General features: G+C 37.3%; 1 protein-coding gene across 1 annotated transcript in view; it reads right to left on the reverse strand.

Moving 5' to 3' along the window:
- Positions 1 to 439: 439 nt before the first annotated feature.
- The window catches only part of LOC128516944 (sodium- and chloride-dependent transporter XTRP3A-like), a 17,537-nt gene continuing 3,500 nt past the window's right edge, over positions 440 to 14,476 (reverse strand). Inside the window, exons 7-11 of the mRNA XM_053490636.1 lie at positions 14,103 to 14,265; positions 13,743 to 13,947; positions 4,767 to 4,926; positions 3,315 to 3,480; positions 440 to 1,925 (exon numbers count right to left, since the gene is read on the reverse strand). Of these exons, the coding sequence (XP_053346611.1) occupies positions 1,785 to 1,925; positions 3,315 to 3,480; positions 4,767 to 4,926; positions 13,743 to 13,947; positions 14,103 to 14,265 (835 nt within the window). The 3' untranslated portion in view covers positions 440 to 1,784. The remainder of the gene's footprint in view (positions 1,926 to 3,314; positions 3,481 to 4,766; positions 4,927 to 13,742; positions 13,948 to 14,102; positions 14,266 to 14,476) is intronic.

Below are 14,476 nucleotides of genomic sequence, written 5' to 3' on the forward strand. Positions count from 1 at the left end.
TCTGAACACATTTTTCTCTCACATACACACACAATTTATTTATTTTATTTATTATTAGTAGTATTATTATTATTATTTATTATTTATTTATTTAACATTTTTTTATTGAAATTGAAAAAAAAATAGTTTCTTTCATTTTTGAGGCGCTGCTTTGAGACAGTCACCATTGTTAAAAGAGCTATATAAATAAAATAAAATTGAATTGAATAAGCACTATAGAAAATGAATGAATGAATGAATTAATGAGTTCTGCATCTACTAATGTTCAGTGTTCAAATGTTTCAGAAAACGTCCATCTAATTTAGCCAAAATAGCACTTTTGGATACTTTTACAGTTTTAACGGAATGTAGTTAGAGAACATGTTACCTAACCTAATTTCCATGGTAAAATTGGACTAATTTCAAAGTTTTGGACAAATGCAACCATGAATTTTTACTTCTTTTCTAAATCTAGTATAAAGCAGACTTGGACTCTTTCACAGTTTTAAGAGTGACATCAAATGTTAAGAAGAAGAAGAAGATTAAAGGTTAAGCAAGTAAATCTGCAGGTTAAACTGTAGCTGTGCTAAAATAATTCAATGTGTGAAACTAACATTCCTTCATCTGTGAAAAAAGGCACACACGTTTGTGTTGATTGTTAATCTTTTCTAGTTTTCTTTAGCAGGTTTAATGATAAATGTCTGTGGCCTTTAGCCTCACCGTGCATTTTGTTGTCTTTTACAAAACTTGTGTCTCCACTGGTTCAGCCTTTAAATGTTTGTGATCATGCATGTACAGACAATAAAAAGAAAGAAAATAAAGTGCAAATATTGTATTTGCTAATTAAATTAAAATCCATAAGAGTAATATTATTATTGAGTCTCATGTCTCCTGAGCACTAGCATGATAACAATAGAGAACAAATAGCTATTGTATTTTCCATCATTGTTACTGATTAAGTTTTTGGATTTTTACTTCTGCAAGGTAAAGTATTTTCAGATTGCACTGCTGTGAACTTTATTCCCAGTGAATCTCTGACCTTTAAACTGAACTCACATTCCTGACTGAAATTATACAACATGACTCAAGAAAACAAAAGGCATTAATGAGCTTAACATCCTAAACCAGATTAGCTAAAACCAAGTAAAAATAAAAAAATGAAGGTTTAATTACACACGAACCTTTGGAGCTCCGACAATTGAACACTGGGAAAAAGAGAATAATCTACAATTATATAAAATGTGCTTTGGGTTGTACAGAAAACAATAAAAAATTACTACACATGACTTGAAGGAATAAAATAAAATCCTTCCCCTTGATAGAAAAATTGCATACATTTTTTAATTATTTTTATGAAGCTGTTAAATTGCATTTAAGCTTCGCAGCATCAGAAGATCGAAACTTGGTCAAGTGTTTTAGATTTTGCAATCATTAACATGCAACATGTTATAATCCAAAGTTCTGGTGCAAATAATGCACCATTAATACATCTCTTACAGCACCTTGCAAATGTAATTTTTACATTTTCACAAAGAAGAACAAAACATTTATTGTAAAGTTGATTTTACTACATAGAATATCTTTAAAATCAGATATTTTTTCATATTATATTGATTCAAATTATACTACTTGTAACTGTGCATTAAGATATTAAACTATTTTAAACACATCAAATACTCATATATGTTTACTCTTCTGTTAAATTTACAAATTATTTCAAATGTAAAAAGCTTCAGATTTTAATTTAAATTTTCGTAGTGCACAATGTGGTAGATGTTATAGTGAGTATTCTGGTGGATGATTTCCTAAGGTACTGTTACTGCCCGTTTGCGTCTTGAACAGAAAGCATAAATTGCTGCAATGGGGACACAGCTCACTGATGAGACAAGGAGAAGACCAATGAAGATCTGACCATAAACAGGATATTCCATTTTAGCTGACTTTCCCTATGTTGGAAAAAAGACAGAGAAAATACTGAACCTTCAATTGCATTATCTATCCACTCGATTCTGCAAATTAACTTATTTCAGTCATTAAAACAAAACTTAAAGGGGTCATACGGTCCTACATGCACTTTTTTAAACTGTTTGGACTGAAATGTGTGTTAGGAGAGTGTGTATACAACCACTCTACGATGATAAAGAGCCGCCCAGTGATTTTGTTTTCATTTATTAAAATAATAAATGCCCCTTCTGAAATCAGGCCAATCTCAAATGCCTGTCGATGTGATGCCACACCGACAGAGGCCGCTCCTACTATAATTGATTGACACAGGAGTTTTAGCAAAGACCCGCCCCGAGTGAGAAGAAAGCTGTCGGCCATTGTTTTTCGCAGCTGGAGCAAAAATGTCCCCTAAGCGAGTGTGGTGTACAGTTGTTGGGTGTAATAGCGAACACAGCAGTCGTCATTCACTACCGACATCTGAGCCGCTGAGGACGCAGTGGCTGAATTTTGTTTTTGAAGCTAACGTCCCCGCCCATCTACCTAAATGCGTTCATACGTTTGCACTAATTATTTTTCACCAGACTGCTTTATAAACGCGGGTCCATATAAAGGAGGTTTTGCTAGGAAGCAGCTCCTAAAAAATGGATCTGCACTAACGCACATGGTTATATCGTCTTCTCTGTATACATCCGTCTCTATATAATTCTAAATCGCACGTTTATAATAAACAATGCATTAAGGTGATTGTCTAGTTGCAAACTGTGTACGTAGTAGGAAAACTATGTTATGCTTACCTTTGTAACGTTAGATGGTTTATAACGGTGTCTGTCAATGATTAAGAAGTCATGTAAACACATCAGTAAACCCGCATCGCACTGCTTTGTGGGCAATGCTTTGTGGGTAATGCAGTCCAAGGCAAACTGTTCATTAGATATAAGCATCATAATAACATTTAATGAAAAATGGGACTGGATGACCCCTTTAAAAATTGGTCTATTTGCTGAATTGTTACAGTTCCTCTTCACTGGGACTAAGAGGAACTAACCAAACCCTTAACCATCTTGACGACGCCCATGTGAGCTCGACAAAGCCAGCTCCACTCTAAGAGAGTGTTAGAGCAGAAGAACTTGAGTGTAGATACTGGAACCAAGTATTAGTGTTAACCAATTTAAGACTGTTTCAGTATTTTTGCTTACCAAAAAAACTAAAAATAAACAAAAGAATTGGCCTTGCTGTTTCAATAAAAAAAGTATTTTACATCACTTTTTGAACATCTCTGTTTATATGGACACACATGAACAGTCCGAGACAGCAGATTTAATTAAAATTAACATTTATGATTAATACAGCAATAATAAACATTTTCATGTATGTTTATGTGCATCTCTTACCGTGGTTTTATCCCATGCCTGGTAGGTCGGCGTTCCTCCCTGAATGTAATTTATAATGTAGAAGATGAAGAGGCTGATCAGCAGTAATGGACTCACAAAAACCAACATGATCTTCCAATACCAGTTTGGACGATGACCCAGCATGTTCTCAATGTCTTTCTCAAACCTAAGAATAAACAAAAGCACAAACAAACAATATATTAACGATATGTTTATCTTGTCTCTCAGTAAAGATCAAGCCAGTCTGTTAGGGATATCCTAGTGTTCTAACACACAGTATGAGTGCAGATCAATCCCTGCTATCCGTTATCACCCAGATGAGGATGGGTTCCCTGTTGAGTCTGGTTCCTCTCAAGGTTTCTTCCTATTACCATCTCAGGGAGTTTTTCCCTCAGCACCTTCACCCTTGGGTTGTTCATTAGGGACGATCTGATCATTTTAATTCATACATATTTACATACTTTTTTTGGTTTCTGTAAAGCTGTTTTGCAACAATGACCATTGTTAAAAGGTATACACAAATACAATTTACTTGATTTTAATTGAATAGTGTTGTCTTTTTTCTACGAAAGTTAGTGGTACTAGAATTAAAGGTTTACTATGTTCAGGTATTTTTCATGTACAAATGTCAATTAAAAATGTGTTAATTACAAAGTGGGACATTAGCACATGTTTTTTTGAGTGCAAATATTATATTACAGGTACATTTTACTTCAAATTCAAATTTCTGCACATCATACTGTATATGGTTGTATACACTGTATGATATGCAGTGAAATGCTTACATGACTTTGTGACCTTGAAAAGGAAAAAGAAAGTAAGGAGGCAAAATGCTAATAGAAAAGAATAAAAAATAAAATATATAAAATCTACAATATTGTTACAATAATATAAAATAAAATAAAGTAGAATTATGCAAAATATATAAAAATGTAAGAATGTAAAAAGTCATGGAGTGTGAAATGGAATTATGAGCAGCTGTGATATTGTCTATCTTTAAAGTTGCAGTGGTGCAAAATTAGTTCTCTTTTAAATGTAAACATAAACCAGAATGTGCAACATATATGTTTTGTGTTGTTTGACTAGTCAAAACCAGAACTTTTAGTAATTATGCCATTCCGGTTTCTGGAGTCTAAACTAGTGTCTGTTGATTGTTGATCTCTTGACACTTGCCTGCACCTTGACCTAAAACCTTGTTTACATATTTGTCTTAACAGCTACATTAAATAAAGCATTATATCCCTGCAATCATACATGCCTGCTTTACAGTAAAAGGAGGAAAATCATTCAGATGGAATATATGTAAAGAAATATGAGCGCCTTCCTGTAAAGCTAATGTAAAACTACAAAAAAATTACAGAAAAATAAGTGATTCTAGCAGTTGTACAAATAACATACATGTAAAATATGGATTTGAAAATAATGCAAGTTGTGTACTTTCAGTAATTTTACCTCTTCAGTCCATAAATGTAGGAAACAGTGACAACTTCAGTGAGCACGATGAAGAGCAATGAGAACGTTGTACCATACTCATTAAACACAGCAAACCAGTAATTACCCGAAGGTGTGGTGAAACCCAAACCCAGCAGGAAACAGAGAAGACACACCAGACCTAAACAGAAAAAAAAACAAATATACACAAGCACGCACACATACACACACACCTATATATATAGGTTAAAGGCTGTATCAGTGTGGGAGATTAATCTGTTTAACAATGCAATGCCACATTTCCACAGAATCCCCAAAAGGAGGCAAAAGCAAGAGTCATTAGATATGTTCCTTGTTAAATTTGCCAAAGAAACAAGAAGGAAGAGAATTGGGCTGGTGTGAGGGAGACGAGAGAGAGGAGGAAATGGAGGAGAAAGTTTTACAGTGCAGGTTGTCCCCTACTTACAAATGAGTTTCATTACAGGAGCATGTTCGTAAGTTGGATTTGTTCTTAAGTCAGACAAAGTAAGTCTTTACACTTTTGACATGAATATTCAATGTAAAGCATACCAATTCACTTGACTAAATATCTGTCCGCTTTCCCAATGCTGCCATCATGTGGCCAAAAACTGTAACTGTGCCTAAGGAAATTATTTTTACACCCAAAACATATCACACACTAAGCGTTGCCTTTGTGCTTTTAAATCGGACAGAGAATCTTTTCATAGTCATCAAAATAATAAAAAAAAATAAACACTTGAAATATATCAGTCTAATGAATCTATATAATATGAGTTTCACTTTTTGAATTACTAAAATAAATAAACTTTTCGATGAAAATCTTTCGATTTTAATTTATTGCGTTACACCTAAACAATACTAGATGTGATTGCACACTCATTACATGGCCTTTTCCATTTTAAATTAATTATCACTTCAAGTTATATGTTCACTTCCCATGGGTCAATTGCAATGAAACGAAGCCTATATGTTACCTCAAGCTTAAATTTATGTTTTTTGTAAAAACATTAAAATCTTCTGATCATTGCGGGTCTCAGTATTAGGCAAATACAACATCAAATGAACAATGTCAAACAAACAAACAGATATATATATTTTTTTTTTTTTTTTTACTGTTCCATTATTTTAACAAAATGGTCAACAAAAATAAAGCCAAAAAGGAAAAAAACATCCAGGCAATACTAGGTACCTCTTACTGCTTACACAGGATTTAAGAAGGTAAGCTGCAGCAAGGTGCTGCTAACCATCAGCACTTAATTAATTGATCATCGGCAGGTGTGCTGACGTCTATGAAAGCAGAAGTTTTGGCAGTTTGCTAGTCTTGAGCATTCAGGTGTGTGTTAACACAATGTCAAGAGGGAAAGACATAAGCAATGGACAAGAAACAATAGTTGCTGCAAATCAAATGGAACGGAGTTATAAATAATTTCAGCGATCTACAGTATCAGAAAGATTATTCACATGTGAAAAGGATTCAAGACAGTTGCCAATCTTCCCAAGTCCCACTACATACACCCCAAGGATAGGGCAAAAGAAATACCAAAAAAGAGCTACATCTCAGACTAGGCCTCACTGAACATGTTAAGTGTTAGAATCCATGACAGCACAATTAGAAAACGACTGAACAAGTGTATTTCTTGGAAGGGTCACCAGGAAAAAGCTGCTCCTGGCTAAAAAGAAGATTAAAGCAAAAAGGAAGCACAATTGAGGTCCATAATACTGCATCTGTACATGCTAAAAGGCTTCTGGAAGGATGTCCTCTGGACATAAAACAAGAGGAGAGTTGGTTAGCACTAATGCCGGTGACTTTTTTGCCAGACAGCAAACAGAATTTTAGCAGAAACACCTCACTCACACTGTCAAGCACTGCGGTGGAGGGTTTTGGGCTTGTTTTGCAGCCACAAGACTTGGGCACCTTGCGGTCATTGTGTTGACCTGAAATCATTTGTATACCGGAGTATTCTAGAGGCAAGTGCACCAGTAACAAAACATCAGGATGACTGAAAAATAAAATAGTTTTGGACTGGCCTAGTCAAAGTTCAGACCTCAACTTAAAGGAAATGCTGTGGTGGGACCTTAAGAGAGCTGTGAAAGGCGAATGTCCAAAAAAAACACCAATGAACTAAAGCAATGTTGTAAAGAAGAATTAATCAAATCGATGTGAGAGCCTGATAAAGTCATACAGAAAACAATTACTTTAAGTTATTGGTGCTAAAGGGGGATTTACAACCTACTGAATCATGGGGTACTTAGTACTGCCCACATGTTTTTTTTTTTCCTTTTTGGCTTCATTTTTGTTAAATAAATAATGGCATGGGAAAAGGGTTTTTGTTCATCTAAGTTTTAATGTATCTAAGACTAATCAGATCATTTTTATTATGTTTTTACACACCTATTTATATAGATATAACATTTACAGTGGGTACGGAAAGTATTCAGACCCCCTTAAATTTTTCCCCTCATTAATGTACACACAGCACCCCATATTGACAGAAAAAAAACACAGAATTGTTGACATTTTTGCAGATTTATTAAAAACAAAAAACTGAAATATCAAATGGGCCTAAATATTCAGACCCTTTGCTGTGACACTCATACATTTAACTCAGGTGCTGTCCAATTCTTCTCATCATCCTTGAGATGGTTCTACACTTTCATTCGAGTCCAGCTGTGTTTGATTATACTGATTGGACTTGATTAGGGTTAGCAGGTGCAGAGGACAGAAGGGGGTCTGGGGGACTTCCTGTTGGTGACAAAGCTTCCTGTTTTTGTATCGTTGCCACGAAAGTTTCGCGTTTGTATCAGCGTTTAAATTAAATAGCTTTTCCATTTATACAATAATAATATTAACAGCAACTATTTCTGTTACGTTTTTCATACTATTGAGCTTCGCTTTTTTCATTTTTTTGCACTTTTTGAAGAACGTGCGAGTATCTTCGTCTAAGAACAACAAACAGAATTCAGCTCAGAACAACTAAACTCCGACTCAGGTACATTATAATGGATAATATTCAGCTTGTTCAGTGTGTGGAGTGCAGGATGTTTAGAAATTCTTCCTCCGTCATCAGTGGTAATTTTATTTTTGATAGGTGTGTTAGTGAGCACTCTGACGGAGAAGATATCAGCGTTAGAGCAGCGTATCCAAACTTTAGAGAGGGTTAGAGAGTGTGAGAGCAGCGTTATTCCCGTAGCGGACAGTCTGGGTGCTGCAAGCGGAGATAACCAGCCCCCGACTCCGGCATTAGAGCCCTCACAGCAGGGCAAGTGGGTGACGACTCGGCGACATACTCGTTCAGCCGAAGCTAAAGCTAAGGCTAGCCCACCGGAGCACACCTCTTCTGCGCTTCACGTGTCCAACAGGTTTGCTCTCCTCAATGATGCACCCACTGAGAAACCTGAAAGAGCTCTGGTTATAGGAGACTCTATACTGAGACATGTGAAATTAGCCAGGCCTTTGAGGGCGCCAGCGGCAGTGGTTAGGTGTATCCCGGGAGCCAGAGCACCGGACATAGCAGGTAATCTTAGGGCTCATCCCACTCGGGAGGTGCTGTTCTCATTTCCTGTAGTATAGCTCATAGTCTCAGAAGAGGCCTAGTTAATCTGTGACAATCCAGAGCCCAGGCCAGGGAGCAGACAGACAGGCTAAACCAACCGTCTGCTAGCTGCATAGAGTCGTCACTCAGGGTTCACTATATTGAGACTGTGTCTGTTACCCGAGCTAAACACATATTTAGAAAGACTCAGAATATCCGTTTTAGTAACTTAATTAACATAGATACCACAAACTCGGATCACACTGTGAATGCACAGCCGGCATCTCTGATCTGAGGCTAGGACTGTTAAATATTAGATCTCTCGCATCTAAAGCAGTTATAGTTAATGAAATTATCACGGATCAGGAATTTTATATTCTCTGTTTAACTGAAACCTGGATAAAACAGGATGAGTATGTGGCTTAAAATGAAGCTAGTCCTCCTGGATACAGCTACAAACACCAGCCTCGGTTAACTGGTAGAGGAGGAAGCGTCGCAATTATTTACAATAATAATCTGACTATCGTACAAAAACACAGACACAAATTAAACTCATTTGAAGTTCTCAATAGTAAGATAAATGTAGCTACAAAAATTAAGTCAGCTCAGTCGATCCCACTAATCATCATTTACAGACCTCCAGGGCCGTACTCTGAATTTCTTAGTGAATTTGCAGATTTCCTCTCAAACCTAGTCGTTGCTGTAGACAAAGCGTTAAATGCTGGAGATTTCAATATTCATTTTAAGAATCCAGAAGACCCTCTGCATAGAGCATTTATGTCCATACTGGACTCAGTAGGAGTAAATCAGTGTGTAGTAGGACCCACTCATAAAGCAGGTCACACTTTAGATTTAATAATATCTTTCAGATTAAGCATAAGAAATTTATTCACAACTCCACTGTCTGAAGTTATATCAGATCACTATCTAGTTGTCTCGATTAAAGTGTGTCATAGTAATAATGTACGCACAGTGCTGCGCTACCGTACTAAACGTACATTCACATCAAATACCACACAGAGTTTTATCAGTAATCTCCCAAGTTAACACACTTTACGAACTCACTTTTTATGCACACCCCAGCCATTTCAAACTTCTAAATTTTTGTTTTGACAATTTTCTATTTATATTTTCTTTTCTATATTTCTATATCTGTTATATTGATATTTTGTTCTCATTTCACTAGTTAATCTTATTTTCTAACATATTTCTTTTATTACAGTTTATTTTTTTGTACAGCATATTTTACTAGTTAATTTTATTCTTAACGTATTTCTTTTATTCATATTTATTTACTTATGTATAACCTTTTTTTTTTTTTTTGGTCACTGGCAGTCGTGTAAGCATTTCACTGCATATATTTAGAGTTGACGTTGCGTTATACCTTAGATAATGTAGCTCCGGTTAAAAGAAAAATTATTAGAGATAAGAAACTCGCTCCCTGGTATAATGACCACATACATACTTCAAAACAGACAGCTTAATAAAAATAAACTAATTTCACTCATCTCTTCTGCAAATTCATCAACTTGTATATTAGATTCTATACCAACACATTTTCTTAAACAGATAGTAGCAGCAATAACAGAACCTCTATTGAGATTAATTAATTCCTCCCTCAGCATTGGGTATTTTCCAAAATCTTTTAAATAAGCTTAGTTATTAAACCAATTATTAAGAAACCTGACCTCGACACCTGTCAGCTGTCCAAATACAGGCCAATATCAAACCTCCCGTTCATCTCTAAGATTCTCGAAAAGATAGTAGCGGAGCAGCTATGCTCATATCTACATAAAAATAGCATAGATAAACTGTAGCAGTCAGGATTTAGGCCTCATCACAGCACAGAGACAGCACTCGTTAAAGTAGTAAATGACCTTCTATTGGCCTCTGATCAGGGTTGTGTAATGATGCTTGTTACTTGACGTCAGTGCAGCTTTCGACACTATTGATCATAGTATTCTTTTCACAGATTAGAAAATGTAGTAGGAATTAAGGTTACAGCCCTCTCCTGGCTCAGATCCTATTTGACCGATCAGTATGTAGATGTAACTGTTAACCCCTAGAGGGCGCCAAAGCGCCTGGGTTTGTTTTATGTTATAGTTTTGTTTTAGTTGACTTCATGTCCCAGACTGCACCTCGGTCAGGTGACATAAGGATTCACCTGAACCGAGGTAAGCTGATTAAGTTGATTATAAAGAGCCTGACTGAAGCTCAGTCAGGCGTCTAGCTTTTGTTGTAATTCATATGATTTATGTCGGTGTTTATTTTATGTGTTGTTTAAATAAAAACCTGATCCTGAAACGCCAGCTCGTCTCCTGCGATTATGCCACCCAAACACACACGCCGACAGAAGAAACGTGACAGTAGACTTAAATGGTGATTATTCTGCATGCTCTCTAGTGGAGTTTGGTGTTCCACAAGGTTCAGTTTTAGGCCCACTGCTTTTTTCCCTATACATGCTTCCTCTAGGCAACATAATCCATAAACATGGTATTCGTTTTCACTGTTATGCTGACAACACAGAGTTTTATGTCTCATCAAAACCAGATGAGAAAAAAACAGCTTACTAAAGTTAAGCAATGTGTGCTGGACATAAGAGATTGGATGCAAATGAACTTCCTTTTGCTTAATCCAGACAGAAGTTGTAGTCATAGGACCGCATATAGCTAGAAGGAAGATTTTAGATCAGTCTGTGCAACTCTGTGCAAGTCTTCCAAACAGTAAAAGACCTCGGTGTGATTATAGAGTCCAGCCTTTCATTTGAAGCACATGTAGATAATATTACCAGGAAAGCATTCTTTCATCTCAGAAATATTGCCAAGATAAGAAATATATTGTCACTAAACGATGCAGAAAAACTAGTTTATGCTTTTATCACCTCTAGGTTGGACTATTGTACTGCCTTACTGTCTGGTTGTTCAACTAGCATAAACAAGCTTCAGCTAGTCCAGAATGCAGCAGCGAGAGTCCTCACTAGAACCAGAAGATATGAGCACATCACCCCTATCTTATCTTCACTGCATTGGCTCCCTGTGAAATTTCGCATTAATTTTAAAATACTACTCTTGACATATAAAGCATTAAATAGTCTCACACCGCAGTATCTGCGCGAACTGCTAGTGTCTTACAATCCGCCACTTCAATCAAAGGCTGCAGGCTGCTTGTCAGTACCGCGTATTATAAAAACTACAGCTGGGGGCAAAGCTTTTTCTTACAAAGCCCCAAAGTTATGGAATAGTTTTCCAAATAGTGTTCAGGACTCAGACACAGTCTCAGTGTTTAAGTCCAGGCTAAAAACCTATTTATTTAGCCAAGCATTTTTATAAATAGATTAGCCTTGGGTAAAGGAGCAGATCTGGAGTATTATGGTGAACTGGTATGTTTAGATGCTGTCCTCCCCACTCTCATTGATCACTCAGGTTTGTTGCCAGTGAGGTGATTGTTTGCTTTACATCTCAGGGAGCCCTCATGTCTGTGTTTCCTTCTGGCTTCCTCCTTTTAGTTATGCTGTTATAGTTAGTCTTGCTGGAGTTTCTGCTTGCACTCTAGACCAAATATACATTCACATTATACATTATGTGACTGCGACCATACCTAACTGTTATCTCTCCTCTTCTGCTCTCCCCTCTTCTGTTCTCTCTCCCCCTCTTTCTCTTCCCTATCTACCCCTCTCTCTCTTCCCTCTCTCTATCGAGCTACACATGTCCTTCCTGAGCTGCCTGTGATCCAGACTCCCTCTGCCCTCCGGACCTGTCTGACCCATCCTGGTGCCCCACTTCTGGTTGAAGATCTCGTCGCATGGATGCCCCATGTGTCTCTTTGGAATGCGTCTGGTGTCTGGGGATGGTTTCACTTTACCATAAAGATGGTTCTGGCCTCGACTGGTGTTGACAGCTGTTTCTCTGAGGACTTTATTTGGCTGTGGTTGCTTGATAGTTCAAGACTGCAATTGTCTCCAATAACTACCTGGACTCCATATTTACATCAATTAACATAAACTGTTACAGCTAAACTGCCTGCCACCTAACACACTGTATAAATGCAGATCAATCACTGCTTTCTGTTATCACCCAGATGAGGATGGGTTCTCTGTTGAGTCTGGTTCCTCTCAAGGTTTCTTCCTATTACCATCTCAGGGAGTTTTTCCTTGCCACTGTCACCCACGGCTTGCTCACCAGGGACAATCTGCTCATTTTGATTCATGCACACTTACATTCTATACAGACTTAAATAATTATTTTGATTGTGTAAAGCTGCTTTGCGACATGACAATTGTTAAAAGCGCTATACAAATAATAATTTAATTTAATTTAATTAGATTAGGAAAGCCACACACCTGTCTATATAAGACCTTACAGCTCACAATGCATGTCAGAGCTAATGAGAATCATGAGGTCAAAGGAACTGCCTGAAGAGCTCAGAGACAGAATTGTGGCAAGGCACAGGCCTGGCCAAGACTACAAACATATTTCTGATGCACTTAAGGTTCCTAAGAGCACAGTGGCCTCCATAATCCTTAAATTGAAGACATTTGGAATGACCAAAACCTTTCTTAGAGCTGTCTGTCTGGCCAAACTGAGCTATCGGGGAAGAAGAGCCTTGGTGAGAAAGGTAAAGAAGAATCCAAAAATCACTGTGGCTGAGCTCCAGAAATGCAGTCAGGAGATGGGAGAAAGTTGTACAAAGTCAACCATCACTGCAGCCCTCCACCAGTCGGGGCTTTATGGCAAAGTGGCCCGATGGAAGCCTCTCCTCAGTGCAAGACACATTAAAAAACACCTGATAGACTCCAAGATGGTGAGAAATAAGATTCTCTGCTCTGATTAAAAAATGTTCTTAATTTTAAGCAGTATGTGTGGAGAAAACCAGGCACTGCTCATCACCTTTCCAATACAGTCCCAACAGTGAAGCACGGTGGTGGCAGCATCATGATGTGGGGGGTGGGGTTTAGCTGCAGGGACAGGATGACTGGTTGCAACTGAGGGAAAGATGAATGCGACCAAGTACAGGAATATCTGGACAAACACCTTCTCCAGAGTGCTCAGGACCTCAGACTGGGCCAAAGGTTTACCTTCCAACAAGACATGGACCCTAAGCACACAGCTAAAACAGCGAAGGAGTGACTTCGCAACAACTCTGTGACTGTTCTTTAATGGGCCAGCTAGACCCCCACCTTAACCCCAAATGAGCATCTCTGGAAAGACCTAAAAATGGCTGTCCACCATGTGGACAAACTTGACAGAAATGGAGAGGATCTGCAAGGAGGAATGGCAGAGGATCCCCAAATTCAGGTGTGAAAAACTAAATACTGAATACTTGCTGTACCCACTGTATATACATATGACGCTTGTATAGAAATACACTTATTAGCACTCTAACACTGTTTTGAATTTAACAGTGGACTTATTTATTATCGATTATTAAAGGAGTTTTTCTATACCGTTGAGTGTGGCATCGCTAAAGGTTTGTGCAAGAATTTTAAAGTCCTTCAGCGGTGTTATTATGGCTGTGACGTTTCCCAGCATGCTTCCCATTCCCAACATCAGCAACATCAAGAAGTAGAGAACAGACCAAAGCTGAGAAACTGGCATGTTCATGATCGCCTCACTGTACACAATGAATGCTAGGCCGGTGCCTTCTACAGCCTGCATACAAACACACACACATACATACATACATTTTATATATATATATATATATATATATATATATATATACATACAGTATATATAAGAGAGAGAGAGAGAGAAACCATAGATCATTAGTATATCAGTGTGCACACACACACACACACACACACCGTGTCCAGTTCAGCCTCCAGACTGCAGAGCTCCAGGTTGTGTTGAATGAGTGCAAACTTCTCCGGGTGTGTGTGATTTAACTCACTGATCCATGAGGTTATGTTTTCTTTAGTAACAGCATCTTCAGCAAGATCAAATGTGTTTAGAAGTAAAAACCTCATCCTGCAATACATAAATAATAAAAAACAAAAACATCATGAACCTGTCATACTGAAACCAAACGCTTTTAACCAGCTGCAGTTATATCCGGATAACAAGAACATACAGATTTTTTTTTAATCCTCTAAATATTATTCTAGTCAGTAAAAATTATTTCTAATGAACCAAGTTGGTTATACAAAATATAAAATACTTTGTCATGTTAATTAACCTC

The sequence above is a fragment of the Clarias gariepinus genome, unplaced genomic scaffold, assembly GCF_024256425.1.
Source record: "Clarias gariepinus isolate MV-2021 ecotype Netherlands unplaced genomic scaffold, CGAR_prim_01v2 scaffold_30, whole genome shotgun sequence".
Lineage (NCBI taxonomy): Eukaryota > Metazoa > Chordata > Actinopteri > Siluriformes > Clariidae > Clarias > Clarias gariepinus.